At 33.9% G+C, this 14492-nt stretch overlaps 1 protein-coding gene across 1 annotated transcript in view; it reads left to right on the top strand.

Annotated features, from left to right (window-relative positions):
• LOC137645201 (uncharacterized) overlaps positions 1-3808 on the top strand; it is a 9683-nt gene extending 5875 nt beyond the window's left edge. The window contains exon 2 of the mRNA XM_068378024.1: positions 3058-3808. Coding sequence (XP_068234125.1) covers positions 3058-3312 — 255 coding nt within the window. The 3' untranslated portion in view covers positions 3313-3808. The remainder of the gene's footprint in view (positions 1-3057) is intronic.
• Positions 3809-14492: the final 10684 nt, after the last annotated feature.

The following is a 14492-nucleotide window of genomic DNA, read 5'->3' as shown; positions in this document are numbered from 1 at the left end:
TCTTCCTAATCGTGTAGTTGAATCAGTAGAACTTCAAAAGTTCAAAGTTGCAGCAAATGTTTTTATGTTGACCTGGCTGACATGAGTCTTTTTATAGTTTATATATGACATATCTGTTTTGACGTTGCTAATAGTTTATATAGAACATCTGTTTTGACGTTGTTACTGTTTTTAGAATGATTAATTGTTAATTTGTTCTCATCATTAAGTATTTACGTATTTCCTTGACCACACTGGGCTATTTTTCCCTATTGGAGCCCTTGGGCTTATAGCATTTTGCTTTTCCAACTAGGGTTATAGCTTGGCTAGTAGTAGTAATAATAATAATAATAATAATAATAATAATAATAATAATAATAATAATAATAATAATAGTAATAATAATATTAATATAGGAAATATTTGTTTTGGTGTTGTTACTGTTCCTATAATATTTTATTATTTCCTTGTTTCCTTTCCTTATGGGGCTATTTTCCCTGTTGTAGACCCTGGGCTTATAGCATCCTTCTTTCCCAGCTAGGGTTGTAGCTTAGCAAGTAATAATAATAATAATAATAATAATAATAATAATAATAATAATAATAATAATAATAATAATAATAATAAAACCGTAGTTGGAAAAGCAGGATGCTATAAGCCCAGGTACTGCAACAGGGAAAATAGCTAAGTGAGGAAAGGAAACAAGGAAAGATAAAATATTTTAAGAAGCGTAACAACATTAAAATAAATATCTCCTATATAAACAATATAAACTTCAACAAAACAAGAGGAAGTGAAATAAGATTGAATAGTGTGCCCGAGTATATCCTTAAGCAAGAAAACTCCAAACCATGACAGTGGAAGACTATGGTACAGAGGCTATGGCACTACGTAAAACAAGAGAACAAAGGTTTGATTTTGGAATTTCCTTCTCCTAAGACAGCTGCTTACCTTAACTAAAGAGTCTCTTGTACCCTTAGCAAGAGGAAAGGGGCTACTGAACAATTACAGTACAGTAACCACTTGGGTGAAGAAGAATTGCTTGGTAATCTCAGTGTTGTCAAGTGTATGAGGGCAAAGGAGAATATGTAAAGAATAGGCCAGACTATTCGGTGTGTAAGGAGGCATATTACATAAGACTTTTCATAATTTTAATACTCTTTTCCATTCAGATATTCTTAGCCTGTACCATCCTGTACGTAGTATGACATATACAGTTAATTATAATAATCTTGTCTTCCCCAACATAAGGCTCAATACTACACGGCATTCTTGAAGTTTTATTTCAGATGAGTCCTGATTGAGGAATGATCTTCCTAGTATCATAGTTGAATCGGTGGAACTTGAGAAGTTCAAACTTTTCCTTAATTCTTTTCTGATGAACAGGCTGACAGAAGTCTCTCTTCATATTTTATTAAGATAGATACATTTTAACCTTGTTCCTGATCGTGAAATATTTTATACTTTTCATTTATTACTTTTCATATATAGTATATTTAATTTCTTATTTCTTTTCCTCTTTGAGCTACTCTCCATGTTAGAGCCATAAGGCTTGTAGCATCCTGTTTCTCCAACTAGGGTTGTAGCTTAGCTAGTAATAATGATATATATATATATATATATATATATATATATATATATATATATATATATATATATATATGTATGTACATACACTAGTGTACAGGTCCCGTCAAAAATGACGACTAAATATTCTGATAGATATGCACAAACACGTACACGTAACCCCCTCTCCCCAGGGTATGACTACTACCTCATCTCTCTGCCCGAGAGATGGAAAGAGGTGAGTGTGGCCGGAAAGGAATATATATATATATATATATATATATATATATATATATATATATATATATATATATATATATATATATATATATATATATATATATATATATATATATATATGTTTATATACATAAATGTATATATATATATATATATATATATATATATATATATATATATATATGTATATATATATATATATATATATATATACATATATATATATATATATATATATATATATATATATATATATATATATATATATATATATGTCTACTGACCTTAAATTGATTGATATTATGATCCTTGCCCTACGGCAGTTTATAGTCATTGTCTTGTTTATTTCAAACTCAAATCTTAGTAAGACTTTAAGGACTATTTAGATTTACATACCTAATCTTTATGTATGGTATAGCTCAGATGACCTTGATAATCATATTATAAACTATTAATAACATTAATGTTGATACTAGTGCCACTACTATCATTTTTAATAATATCATTCTTAGTATTATCATCATCATCATGATCATCGTCATCTCCTCCTACGCCTATTGAAGCAAAGTGCCTCAGTTAGATTTCGCCAGTCGTCTCTATCTTGATCTTTTGAATTAATACTTCTCCATTTATTCAGGCCCAAACCATGGAGATGGTTTGGGCATGATCTTCGCACTTCCCAAGAGAGATTAGTTCACCAAACTTTCAACTGGGCTCCACAAGGCACTAGAAGAGTTGGAAGACTCAGGCCTATATGGATTAATATTATAAGTGCAATAATTTATTATAACCAGCTATTCTGTTGTTTACTCAAACATTGTTCAGTACTATTGTTACTAATCACAATTAATGAGGAAAGTTATCGATTCAATTTATGGCTCTCACACTAACAACATACAAATATATACACAGACATATATATACACACACAGATATATATATATATATATATATATATATATATATATATATATATATACATATATATATATATATATATATATATATATATATATATATATATATGTATATATATGTGTCTGTGTTTGTGTGTGTTTGTGTGTATATATATATATATATATATATATATATATATATCAAATCTAGTCATAAGATGTTTTGTAAAGAGAAGCATATTTCTTATTGTAATGTTTTCTGCTATAGATTCTTTATAATTAAAGAACTGTTTTAATGATTATTCTTTAACATATACTGTCTGCCATACTCGTCATAGATCTTTGCTCTGTGTTCTTTCATTTTAATTTCTTGCAGAACTTGGTTTTCCTGATCGTCATCCTCATTGTGGGGATATGCCTGGTGAATCCGCATCCGAATCCAGACCCTCAAGTTCTTCCTTATATTGGATTTGGCTTCGGTAACTTTTGGGGAAATAGGTATGGGTTCGGAGGTTACAGATACAGGCGGCCCTTCTATGGACACCGACATCCTGGTGGTCGTCTCCCTCATTATCACCATCACGGGCACACTCACTTTATCGTGCCTCAACCATATGGATATTTCCACTAAAGAAAGATGAAAATATATTATCATTTCGATATTTAGAGTCAACGGACCTGATTTACTAATTTATTTAAAATCTTATCAGAAGAAAGATTTTTACGTTGTATTTTTGTGTCAGTCATAGGATATTGAAGAATTCATTAAACTAAAAATTGTCATTGAAATTACTAGCCAGTATTTATCATGATTTTGATATTTGTGATTGGAAGTTACCTATGTTTAGCCACAGTCCCAATGATAAAGCTGACCAGTGAGGTGATTTTTTTAGTACTGAATAAGATATGAAAATCTAATGGCCGGTCTACACTGTCATTGCTGACTGCACTATACTCTCCTCTATCGATTCCAGAGTGCGGGTAGCTTTACATTGTATTGCTTTATTACAGTATAGTTGCCTTTAAGTGACGCGTGTAATGTTCTGTTGTTAATAAAACACATGAAAATATTAGAATGTATATGCTTCTTTTGTGTCTCTTTCCCTTTAATATATATTGTCTATTTCTTTATATACATTTTTCTCCTTTTATTCGTTATTTCTTAAAAGGTCAGGCCAAAGAATGGGATTTGTGGCCTGTCCTGTACCTTATGATAATTAGTATATATATATATATATATATATATATATATATATATATATATATATATATATATATATATATATATATATATACTAATTACTATAAGGTACAGGACAGGCCACAAATCCCATTCTTTGGCCTGACCTTTTAAGAAATAACGAATAAAAGGAGAAAAATGTATATATATATATATATATATATATATATATATATATATATATATATATATATGTGTGTGTGTGTGTGTGTGTATACATATATATATATATATATATATATATATATATATATATATATATATATATATATATATATATATGTGTGTGTGTGTGTGTGTGTGTGTGTGTACTTACTGTTGGTGCTGTAACCCGGCATTTATTATATGCCTATCCTGAGGATGCCGAAAGTTTAAGACTGCACCAATCATTTGTGTTGAGCTGTAGACTGCCTTTTAATCTTGAGAGTTGAATCCTAGTTTTGTTAGAATATAACCATGATGATTTATACAGTGATTTGCATCACTAATTCCCAAATTTAGAGTTAGCGAATAGCATCTAATTTGCAGAAATGTAATTCAAAAGGACATTTGTTGAATAATCTAGCGTCAGATCTTCTAGTGAGCTATGACCCTAGAAATTGTGTCCTATACAGAAAAACTTTAAATAATTTTGTTTAAAAGAGAAAGGAACTGTAAAGCCATCACCTATTTTTGATTAATTGAGTATCGATAGTTTGAAAAATTCTCTCCATGTATGTTCGTTTGGTGTTCTTATTCTAAAAAAAAAAAAAAAAAAAAGTGGAGGTAATGATTGTCATTTATGATATGACTGGTATTTTCTACGCTTCCTTTTAGATATTAAGAATGTCATATATTTCGATGCCGTCGTCGATTTTGCATAAAAATAAACTAAGAGACAGATATAGTTGAGAAAACTGTATAATCGTGACTTGCATAATCAAGAAAAAACAAATAGAATTTTAGACTGACATTTGTATATCCCTATGAATCAGAACATCAGTTAATGCTAATGACTAAAATTTCTCTCAATTCGCAACTATCACATTATTATTATTATTATTATTATTATTATTATTATTATTATTATTATTATTATTACTTGCTAAGCTACAGCCCTAGTTGGAAAAGCAGGATGCTCTAAGCCCAGTGGCCCCAACAGGGAAAATAGCCCAGTGAGGAAAGGAAACAAGGAAAAATAGAATATTTTAAGAACGGTGACAACATCAAAATAATTATATCCCATATAAACTATAAAAACTTTAACAAAATAAGAGGAAGAGGAATTAGATAGAATAGTGTGCCCGAGTGTTCGTACATAAATAGCAATCGATGAACAAACTTTCCTACAAACCAGGATACGACAACACACCTAACCAACAATGCATGTCTTTGTTTTCCTAATCTTCCTCCGGGGAAATAAAAACTGGTTTATGAAATCTTGCTTGAACTAGACTGGTGGTGAGACCTTCACGATTTTGTAAACAGGTTAGATTAAATATAAGCATACGATCGTATCTCTCTCTCTCTCTCTCTCTCTCTCTCTCTCTCTCTCTCTCTCTCTCTCTCTCTCTCTCTCTATATATATATATATATATATATATATATATATATATATATATATATATATATATATATATATATATATATATTTATATATGGAAAAATATCAACACAATATCGTGCTTAAATAGAAATAAATATCTACCTCATATTTGGGATCGAACCCTAGCCCCTTCTAATAAAAAGGCCAGGTTGCTTCCAACCATGACACCAGACGCAATAAAAGAAGTTGGAACCTAACTGGTAATCTGCAGTTCAGAATTTACCTGGCGAGACATTAGTCTCTTACCAGAAAGTTTTCTCCGACATCTTGGCCCAACAGGTGACACAATTGATAGCAATTCAATGAAATTACCCATAATGAGTCAATACGGATAAATATCAACACAATACCGTGCTCAAATAGAAATAAATATCTACCTCATACTTGAGATCGAACCCTAGCCCATTCCTAAGAAAGGCCAGGTCGCTTCCAACCATCTCCCTTCAGTAGTCATAAAAAAAAGTTGAAACCTAACTGTTCATTTGCAGTTCAGGATTTACCCTGCGAGACATCAGTCTCTTACCAGCGAGTTTTCTCGGGCTTCCCGTCCCACTGGGTGACACAATTGATAGTAATTCAATCAAATTACCCCTAATGAGTCAGTATGGATAAATATCAACTCAATATGTGCTCAAATATAAATAAATTTCTACCTCATAATTGGGATCGAAACCTAGCCCCTTCTAATGAAATGCCAGGTCGCTTCCAACCATGACACCAAAAGCCATAGAAGGAGTCGGAACCTAACTGCTAATCTGCAGTTCAGGATTTACGACTACGATACATCAGTCTCATACCAGCGAGTTTTCTCCGGCTTCCTGACCCACTAGGTGACACAATTGATAGTAATTCATTAAAATTATCCCTAATGAGTCAATAAGGATGAATATCAACACAATATGTGCTCAAATATAAATAAATTTCTACCTCATACTTGGGATTGAACCCTAGCCCCTTCTAATGAAACGCCAAGTCATTCCCAACCGTGCTACCAGAAGCCATAAAAGGAGTCGGAACCTAACTGGTAATCTGCAGTTCAGGATTTACCTGCGAGACATCAGTCTCTTACCAGCGAGTTTTCTCCGACTTCCCGGCCCACCAGGTGACACAATAAATAGTAATTCATTGAAATTACCCCTAATGAGTCAATATGGATAAATATCAAGACAATATCCTGCTCTTTCAAAAATAAATTTCTACCTCATACTTGGGATCGAACTCTAGCCCCTTCTAATGAAAGGCCAGGTCACTTCCAACCATGCCACCAGAGGCCAAAAAAGATGTCGGAGCCTTACTGCTAATATGCAGTTCAGCATTTACCTGGTGAGACATCAGTCTCTTACCAGCGAGTTTTCTCCGACTTCCCTGCCCACCAGGAGACACAATTGATAGTAATTCATTGAAATTACCACTAATGAGTTAATATGGATAAATATCAATGCAATATCGTGGTCAAATAGAAATAAATTTCTACCTCATACTTGGGAACGAACCGTAGCCCATTCTAATGAAAGGCCAGGTCACTTCCAACCATGTCAACAGAAGCCATAAAAGAAGTCGGAACCTAACTGCTAATATGCAGTTCAGGATTTACCTGGCCAGACATCGGTCTCTTACCGACGAGTTTTCTCCGACTTCCCGGCCCACCAGGTGACACAAATTATAATAATTAATTCAAATTACCCCTAATAATTCAATATGGATAAACATCAACACAATATTGTGCTCAAATAGAAATAAATTTCTACCTCATAATTGGGATCGAACCTTAGCCCCTTCTAATGAAAGGCCAGGTCGCTTCCAACCAACCACTAGAAGCCATAAAAGACATCAGAACCTAACTGCTAATCTGTAGTTCATGATTTCCCTGACGAGACATCAGTCTCTTACCAGCGAGTTTCCTCCGGCTTCACCGCCCACCAGGTGACACAATTGACAGTAATTCATTGAAATTACCCGTAATGAGTCAATGTGGATAAATATAAACACAATATCGTGCTCAAATTGAAATAAATTATACCTCATACTTGGGATCGAACCCTATCCCCTTCTAATGAAAGGCCAGGTCGCTTCCAGCCATATCACCAGAAGCCATAAAGGAAATCGAAACCTAACTGCTAATTTGCAGTTCAGGATTTACCTGGCGAGACATCAGTCTCTTACCAGAGTTTTCTCCCACTTCCTGGCCTACCAGGTGACTCAATTGATAGTAATTCATTGAAATTACCCCTAATGAGTTAATATGGATAAATATCAACACAACATCGTGCTCAAATAGAAATAAATTTCGACCTCATACTTGGGATCGAACACTAGACCCCTCTAATGAAAGGTCAGTTCGCTTCCACCCATGTCACCTTAAGCCATAAAAGAAGTCGGAACCCTAGCCCCTTCTAATATCATCATCAGTAGCATCATCGTCGTCATCATCATCAGCCGTTACTAGCCCACTGAAGAACAAAGGCCTCAGACATTTTCCTTTTCTTGCGTCTGTTTATGTTCTTTCTTTGCCAGTAAACGCCAACGAACTTCCTTATTTCGTTTACTTCTTTTATAATCTCGGTGGACCCATTCTGTTATTCGTAATGTCCATCTATTTTCTGTCATTCTCATTATGTCCTGGCAATATCCATTTCTTTTTCTTACAATTGTTAGAGTGTCCCCTTCTTTAGTTTGCTCTCGTAGATATGTTGTTTTTTTCTGTCTCTTAGTTTTATTCCCATCATTATCTTTTCCATAGCACTTTGACTTGTAACTAGCTTAGTTTAGAGGTTTTTGTGGCCTGATTGGTAAGGTCTCTGCCTGGTGTTTGCCAGTCGGGGGTTCGAGTCCCGCTCAGACTCGTCAGTGCCATTTTTGTCTGCAACCTTACCATCCTTGTGAGCTAAGGTTGGAGGGTTTGGGGAAGCCTATAGGTCTATCTGCTGAGTCATCAGCAGTCACTGCCTGGCCCTCCCTGATCCTAGTTTGGGTGGAGAGAAGGCTTGGGCGCTGATCATATAATATATGGTCAGTCTCTAGGGCATTGTCCTGATTGCTAGGGCAATGTCACTGTCCCTTGCCTCTGCCATTCATGAGCGACCTTTAAACCTTTAAACCTTTATGCTCTATGGCTATAGTATGGCTCTAAGTTTTTGAGGCATAAGTTCATACTGGTAGGAAAATCATATTAAATCATTTTCTCTTCAGAGAACTGAAATTTTATGTTTCAGAATCTCATTTTTTTACCAAATATTCTCCATCCTTTGCTTATCCTTCTTTTGATTTCGGTCTTGTGTCCTTGGGAAACACTTACGGTCTGCCCTAATTACGTATATTCATTAATAATCCATAACCCTTATTTGTTGTCTCTGACTTTTCATTGAACATAATCTTGGTTATAATAATATTCCTTTTCAGTCCTACATTTCAGTGTTCTCTATTCAAATCCCCTATCATCTTTCATAATTCCTACCATGAGTCACTAAACACTACTATGTCATCTGGAAATCTTAAGCTGTTGAGGTATTCCCCATTAATATCAATTCCTATATTTTCCCAATCAAAATTCATTAAAAACTTTCTCTAGTAATGCTCTAAATGATTTAGGAGAGATGGGATCTCCCTGTCCATCTTTCTCAATTAGAAGTTTCTCACTATTTTGATATAGTTTTAGGATTGCTGTACTTCCTTTATAGATATCTTTAAAGTGTTTTAATATAAGATTCGTCTATTCATTGTTTTTGAAGAGGTTTCGTTACTGCATATGTTTTGACATAAATGCCATAAATGGTGGTTTATCATACTCTAAATTGTTCCATTGGCTGGTTAACTACATGTAGGTAGTCAGTTGTTGAATACCCATTTTTAAAGCTACCTAACCTCTTGGTTGATTAAAGGCTAGCTGTCTTTCTATTCGGCCTAATAAGCTTCGTCAGTATTTTATATATTAAGAAGAGTAAACATTAATTTTAACTCACTTATGTTCTAAGGCTTTCGTAAGGCTCAAAGTTTCCAATGCAAAAGTTAATATTGGTAGGATCATTTGACTAAATACTTTTCTTTTTAAAGATAGTGGCAACTTACTTTTTTTTTACTTTGCTCACCAAAATTTCTCCATTCCGTGCTTATCCTTCGTTTAACATTGGTATCATGTCCTGCGAAAAGATTTTCATCTGTCCTAAGAAATTCATTAAGAATCTTAATAGGTTTGTCCACATCCCTTATAGGTTGCCCCTCTGAATTTTCATTGAACATTATCTTAGGTTTACTCCTATTCATTTTCACTCCTATATTTCTGCTCTATTCAAATCTTCAATCGACCTTTGCGATTCCTTCCATTAATCACTAAATAGAATCATGTCCTTCGAAAATCTTAAGTTTTAACAACTTAATATTTGCAGATGACATACCTCTATTTAGTATTCCCCAATAATGTCAATTCCTGCATTTTTCTAATCTAAATTCTTAAAAACTTGTGGGCATGATGTGAATAATTTTGGAAAGATGGGATATCCCTGTTTAACTTCTTTCGCACTCAGAGTTTTTTCACTATCTTTATGTAGTTTTAGGATTGCTGCACTATCCGTACAGATATCTGCAAGTGTTTTAATATAAAACTCGTCTATTCCTTCCTTAGGAAGGGCTTTCATTACTTCTGAAGTTTTGTCAAAAGTAAAAACTTTTTCATATTCTATAAATGCCATACATAGCGGTTATTCAAATTCAGTTGATTTTTTTATTAGCTGATCAATTACATGAATAAGGTCAGTTGTTGAATACCCGTTTCTGAAGCCTGACTGTTCTTTTGGTTGATTAAAGTCTGGCTGCATTTCTTTGGAAATACCATATAAATTACTGAAATTAAACCTATTAAGGAGTACGTTTTTCTAAGCTGCAGGTGTAGAGCATTCTTGCAAAAGTTCAGCAGGTTTTACTATTATGAAATCTCCATCTGATATTGAATCAGTTATTACGAGTTAGGGTTTTTTCTGCTGCTTTGTCTCATACCATGAGTTTTGATGCTTTCTTTACTTCTACTACGGTGACGTTTCGTATTGACTTAGGTGTTTTATTATTTCTATTGGAAAAAAATATTTCTCATATCACTAATCTAGAGCATTGGATGGAAATGCTCTGCATTTCTATCACTCCATCTCTTTAGGTGATAAAATTTCCATGTTCATGCTTTAAAACAAATATCTGTTGACACTCTGTTCCTAATCTTTTCATGAACATGATGCAACTTCCTTTCTTTAGTATTACCACAGTTTTGGTCTTATTGTGTTAACGAATGCCTTGGGCTTTTAGTTTAATTATTGTTTTGTATAATTCTAATAATTCTATTTTGTCTCTCTTGAATTTTACCCTCATTTCCAATTGTTTCTTCGTCGTTTTTTTTTTCTTCTTTTTTTTTGGTGTGTTTTTTGATAATTTTCCTTGAACTTATTTAGAATTTTTCCACCTACATCCTTTGCTGATTTCAATACAAACATGGTAAACCTTTCACTGCCATTGGGGACTTAGTCCAAATCTGAAATGCAAACTTTTTCCAAATCACCTGAACTATAGACAGTTGTTATTCAATGGAAAGGTGTCGATTACAGCTTTCCAATAAATATCAATAAGCTACGGTATTGAAAGATTTTACTACATGAGGGGTTTTGTTAAAGTCACCAACGGTAGTGAAATTGTTAAAATATTCGTTTCTTCTCTACTTGCTTTCATATATGATTAAAAGTTATGTCGATAATACATAACTTTCATACATTATAAAATTGAACAACTATGTTTTCTCAATATCAAATTCCCTATATCTTGGGAGTAAATACCCCAAAGGGATGTTCTTTTATTATAGATATTACAATATTGGCTAATATTCAACTCCTTGTTTTTCAATCTAAACTAATCTAGGTATAAGATTCTGACCATTGAGATATTATGAAATATATAAGTTGGTCCTGAATCTGCCACACTGAACATATTTTTATCGAATTAAGGTAATTCAACTCATCGCCTCTATGACAGGTAATTGGTAATTTTATAAAATTTAACCATAGAGTTAAAAGAGAGTCGTATATTTTGATTATGAGGACATGAAAGAAGCAAAAAGAAAATGAATGGGTTTTCTTATTAGTAAAAGTCTTGTAGGTAACATAGAAGAATTTTGTAGTAATAATTATGGAATTGCAGAATTGATTATCAAACTAAATAAGAAGTATGAACTGAAGATCATTCAAAAGTATACCAACAACATCACATACAGAGGAATAAATAGAAATTTTTTATGAACACCTGGAGATGTCTTTAAAAAACATTGTAATCTCAGAGCTGGGTGAAGTTTAATTAACATGGAAGGTAAAAAAGGTTTGATCTGCTTGGGGTGTAGTACTATCCCAGCCTTTAAACAGAACAGCGATTCTTACGTTCCGGAAATGGTGGGTGTGATAGGCGGGGGGCACCCAAAAACCCTCCAAAATTCGATTTAATTAACATGAAAGGTACAAGTTTTATTTTTGTGCCAAAACATTATGGGCACTTCATATCATCTAATTCTACAATATAAGAATGGAATGTCTGGTGGAAAGATAACTTAGAAACTACGTTAATCAGCACTAATTAAGGTTTTAATTAACATGTATGGTCTAAGTATGAAACCACTGGTGATTTGTAGATAATGGTTATCTGAATATGAATTGCCAACTTAAGAATGGAAGTTGAGGTGAGAAGGATACTTAAGAATAGGTCAAAGATCATACCATACCCAAAGACCCATAATTGACATCTTAATTAACATGAAAGGTATAAGTTTCATTTTTATGCCAAATGATTATGGACACCACACGTCAGCCAAATTTGCAAATCAAGAATGGAAAGATTACTTAAGAAGGGGGTTAATGAGCGCTATTTATGGTTTTAGTTAACATGGAAGATGTAACAACAAAACCAATGGGAATTTGTAAATGATGGCCATCTGAATATAAATCACCAACTTATGAATGAAAGGTTAGATGGGAAGGATACTTAAGAACACGTCAAAGGTTATATTATATTCAGTGACCCCTAATTAACCTTCTAATTAACATGAAAGGTATAAGTTTAATTTCTATGCCAAATGATTATGGATACCACACGTCGTACAAATCTGTAAAGTAAGAATGGAATTTCTGGTGGAAAGATAACTTAGAAACAACGTTAATTAGCACTGATTAAGGTTATAATTAACATCGAAGGCATAAGTACGAAACCACTGGGGATTTGTGGATGATGGCCATCTGAATATAAATCATAAACCTAAGAACGGAAATTGAGGTGGAAAAAAATACTTCAGAATAGGTCAGAGGTCTTACCACGCCCAATGACCCCTAATTAACTTTTTGATTAACACGGATGGTACACGTTTATTGTTGAAAATTGTATTAGGATTCCGAATCACTAACTTAAGAATGGAAATTGTTGTGGAAAGGTCACACAACACCTAATCTTTCCCCTTATAAAAATGTGGTATAGAAATGCGCATGTTTAAAATCACATAATCATTATTACGATTAGTCTCTCTGTTAGAAATGACCATGAAAATACAATAATCAGCATCCTGTTAGAAGTGTTTGTATATAAAAAAGGTCTTAGAGTGCTAGGTTGCTAGGAAAATTTCTCCTCTGTGATCAGTTTATTTTTTTTGCAAACAAATTAACAACCGTGTGGTATCAAAAACAAGTAATCATGTACTCTTTTTACCAGTATTATAGAGAGCAAGGGTTAATTATCATTAGACTCCCATTCCTCATCTGATGATGACCGACGATCTTCCTTTTCATCTGAAGAGGACAGCTGGAAGTTCACATCAGATTCCTCTTCGGTGGTTTCCATGTCTGGTATCAATGCATCTGGCAGCTGGCAACCAGTGAACCACGAAATTTCATATAACACATCTTGGCGTTCCCAACCATCATCTCTAGTAGGATGATGCTGGATGTTTGTAAAGTATGCATTTCCCCACATTCTTGCAACAAAAGATGCTCGTCGGATATATTGGGAAAACTCTGCCATTTAGGGTGTAATCACTATGTCATTGATGCCTCCTTAAATTCTTCAGTGGGTCTTTGCTGGTTGACTTTGGACCTAAGTGTTTCAAATACATGGTGACAATGTGCAACCAAGGATAAGACCGGTTCCATGTCTTCGCACCATATATCCTTGCTGTAAATAATATTACAGCTTGTGTAGTCTTCTCACTCAGGTTTCCTTTTGCCACTTTTGCAAATGCTACTTGTGCATCAGTGTCCTATTACAAATGCTTGAATGGGCTTACCTTGCCATTTCTGACAAGGGATATAGTGTAATCCGATCCTGTAGAGGAGTGGAAAGCAGACAGGGCATCGGAAAGTTTCTCTTCAATTGTCTTCCCTATGTCAGTTCCCTTATGTCATTTCATAATGTTGTACTAATATTCATATATATGTTCGCTTGAATGTTCCAGGAAAGATAGACCAGTGTGACAGCAATATATGTGTCGAATGCTCTCACGACCATACTTTAAATAGTTCCATCATCTATAGTTTTATGTGAGCACAGATTAGTGTGCCTACTTCTTCGTGGTTTATCTTTTTCTTCAACGACTTCTCTAACTACTATGTCTCCTTGGATATACACGTGAAAGCAGGTCCCAAGTAAGAGAGGTACACATGCTTACAGTTGATGAATCTTGCATAACACTGTGCAACCCATTCTTCTGCTTGGAACCTTGGTAGTTCCTCCTTGAATGATCTGGATTGTAGGCAGTCGCCAATGTTCTTAAGACACTTTTGTTCATTAACAGATATATCATACTCCCGCTTCTTCCTCTCAACAAGACCTCTTCTGGCCCATTCACTCCCCTTGATACCCAGATAAAGGTGTGTCAAAAACTCTAAACTCATTTTCCTGACATTGTAGTCATTTGCTGAAGAATACCATATGCTAAACCACCATATATTCCTGGAGAATAGTAGGGGATGGTCTTCAGGAT

This window comes from Palaemon carinicauda, chromosome 8 (assembly GCF_036898095.1).
Source record: "Palaemon carinicauda isolate YSFRI2023 chromosome 8, ASM3689809v2, whole genome shotgun sequence".
NCBI classification, from domain to species: Eukaryota; Metazoa; Arthropoda; class Malacostraca; order Decapoda; family Palaemonidae; genus Palaemon; species Palaemon carinicauda.
The sequence above is the reverse complement of the archived record's forward strand: the minus strand, read 5'-3'. Positions and strand labels throughout refer to the sequence as shown.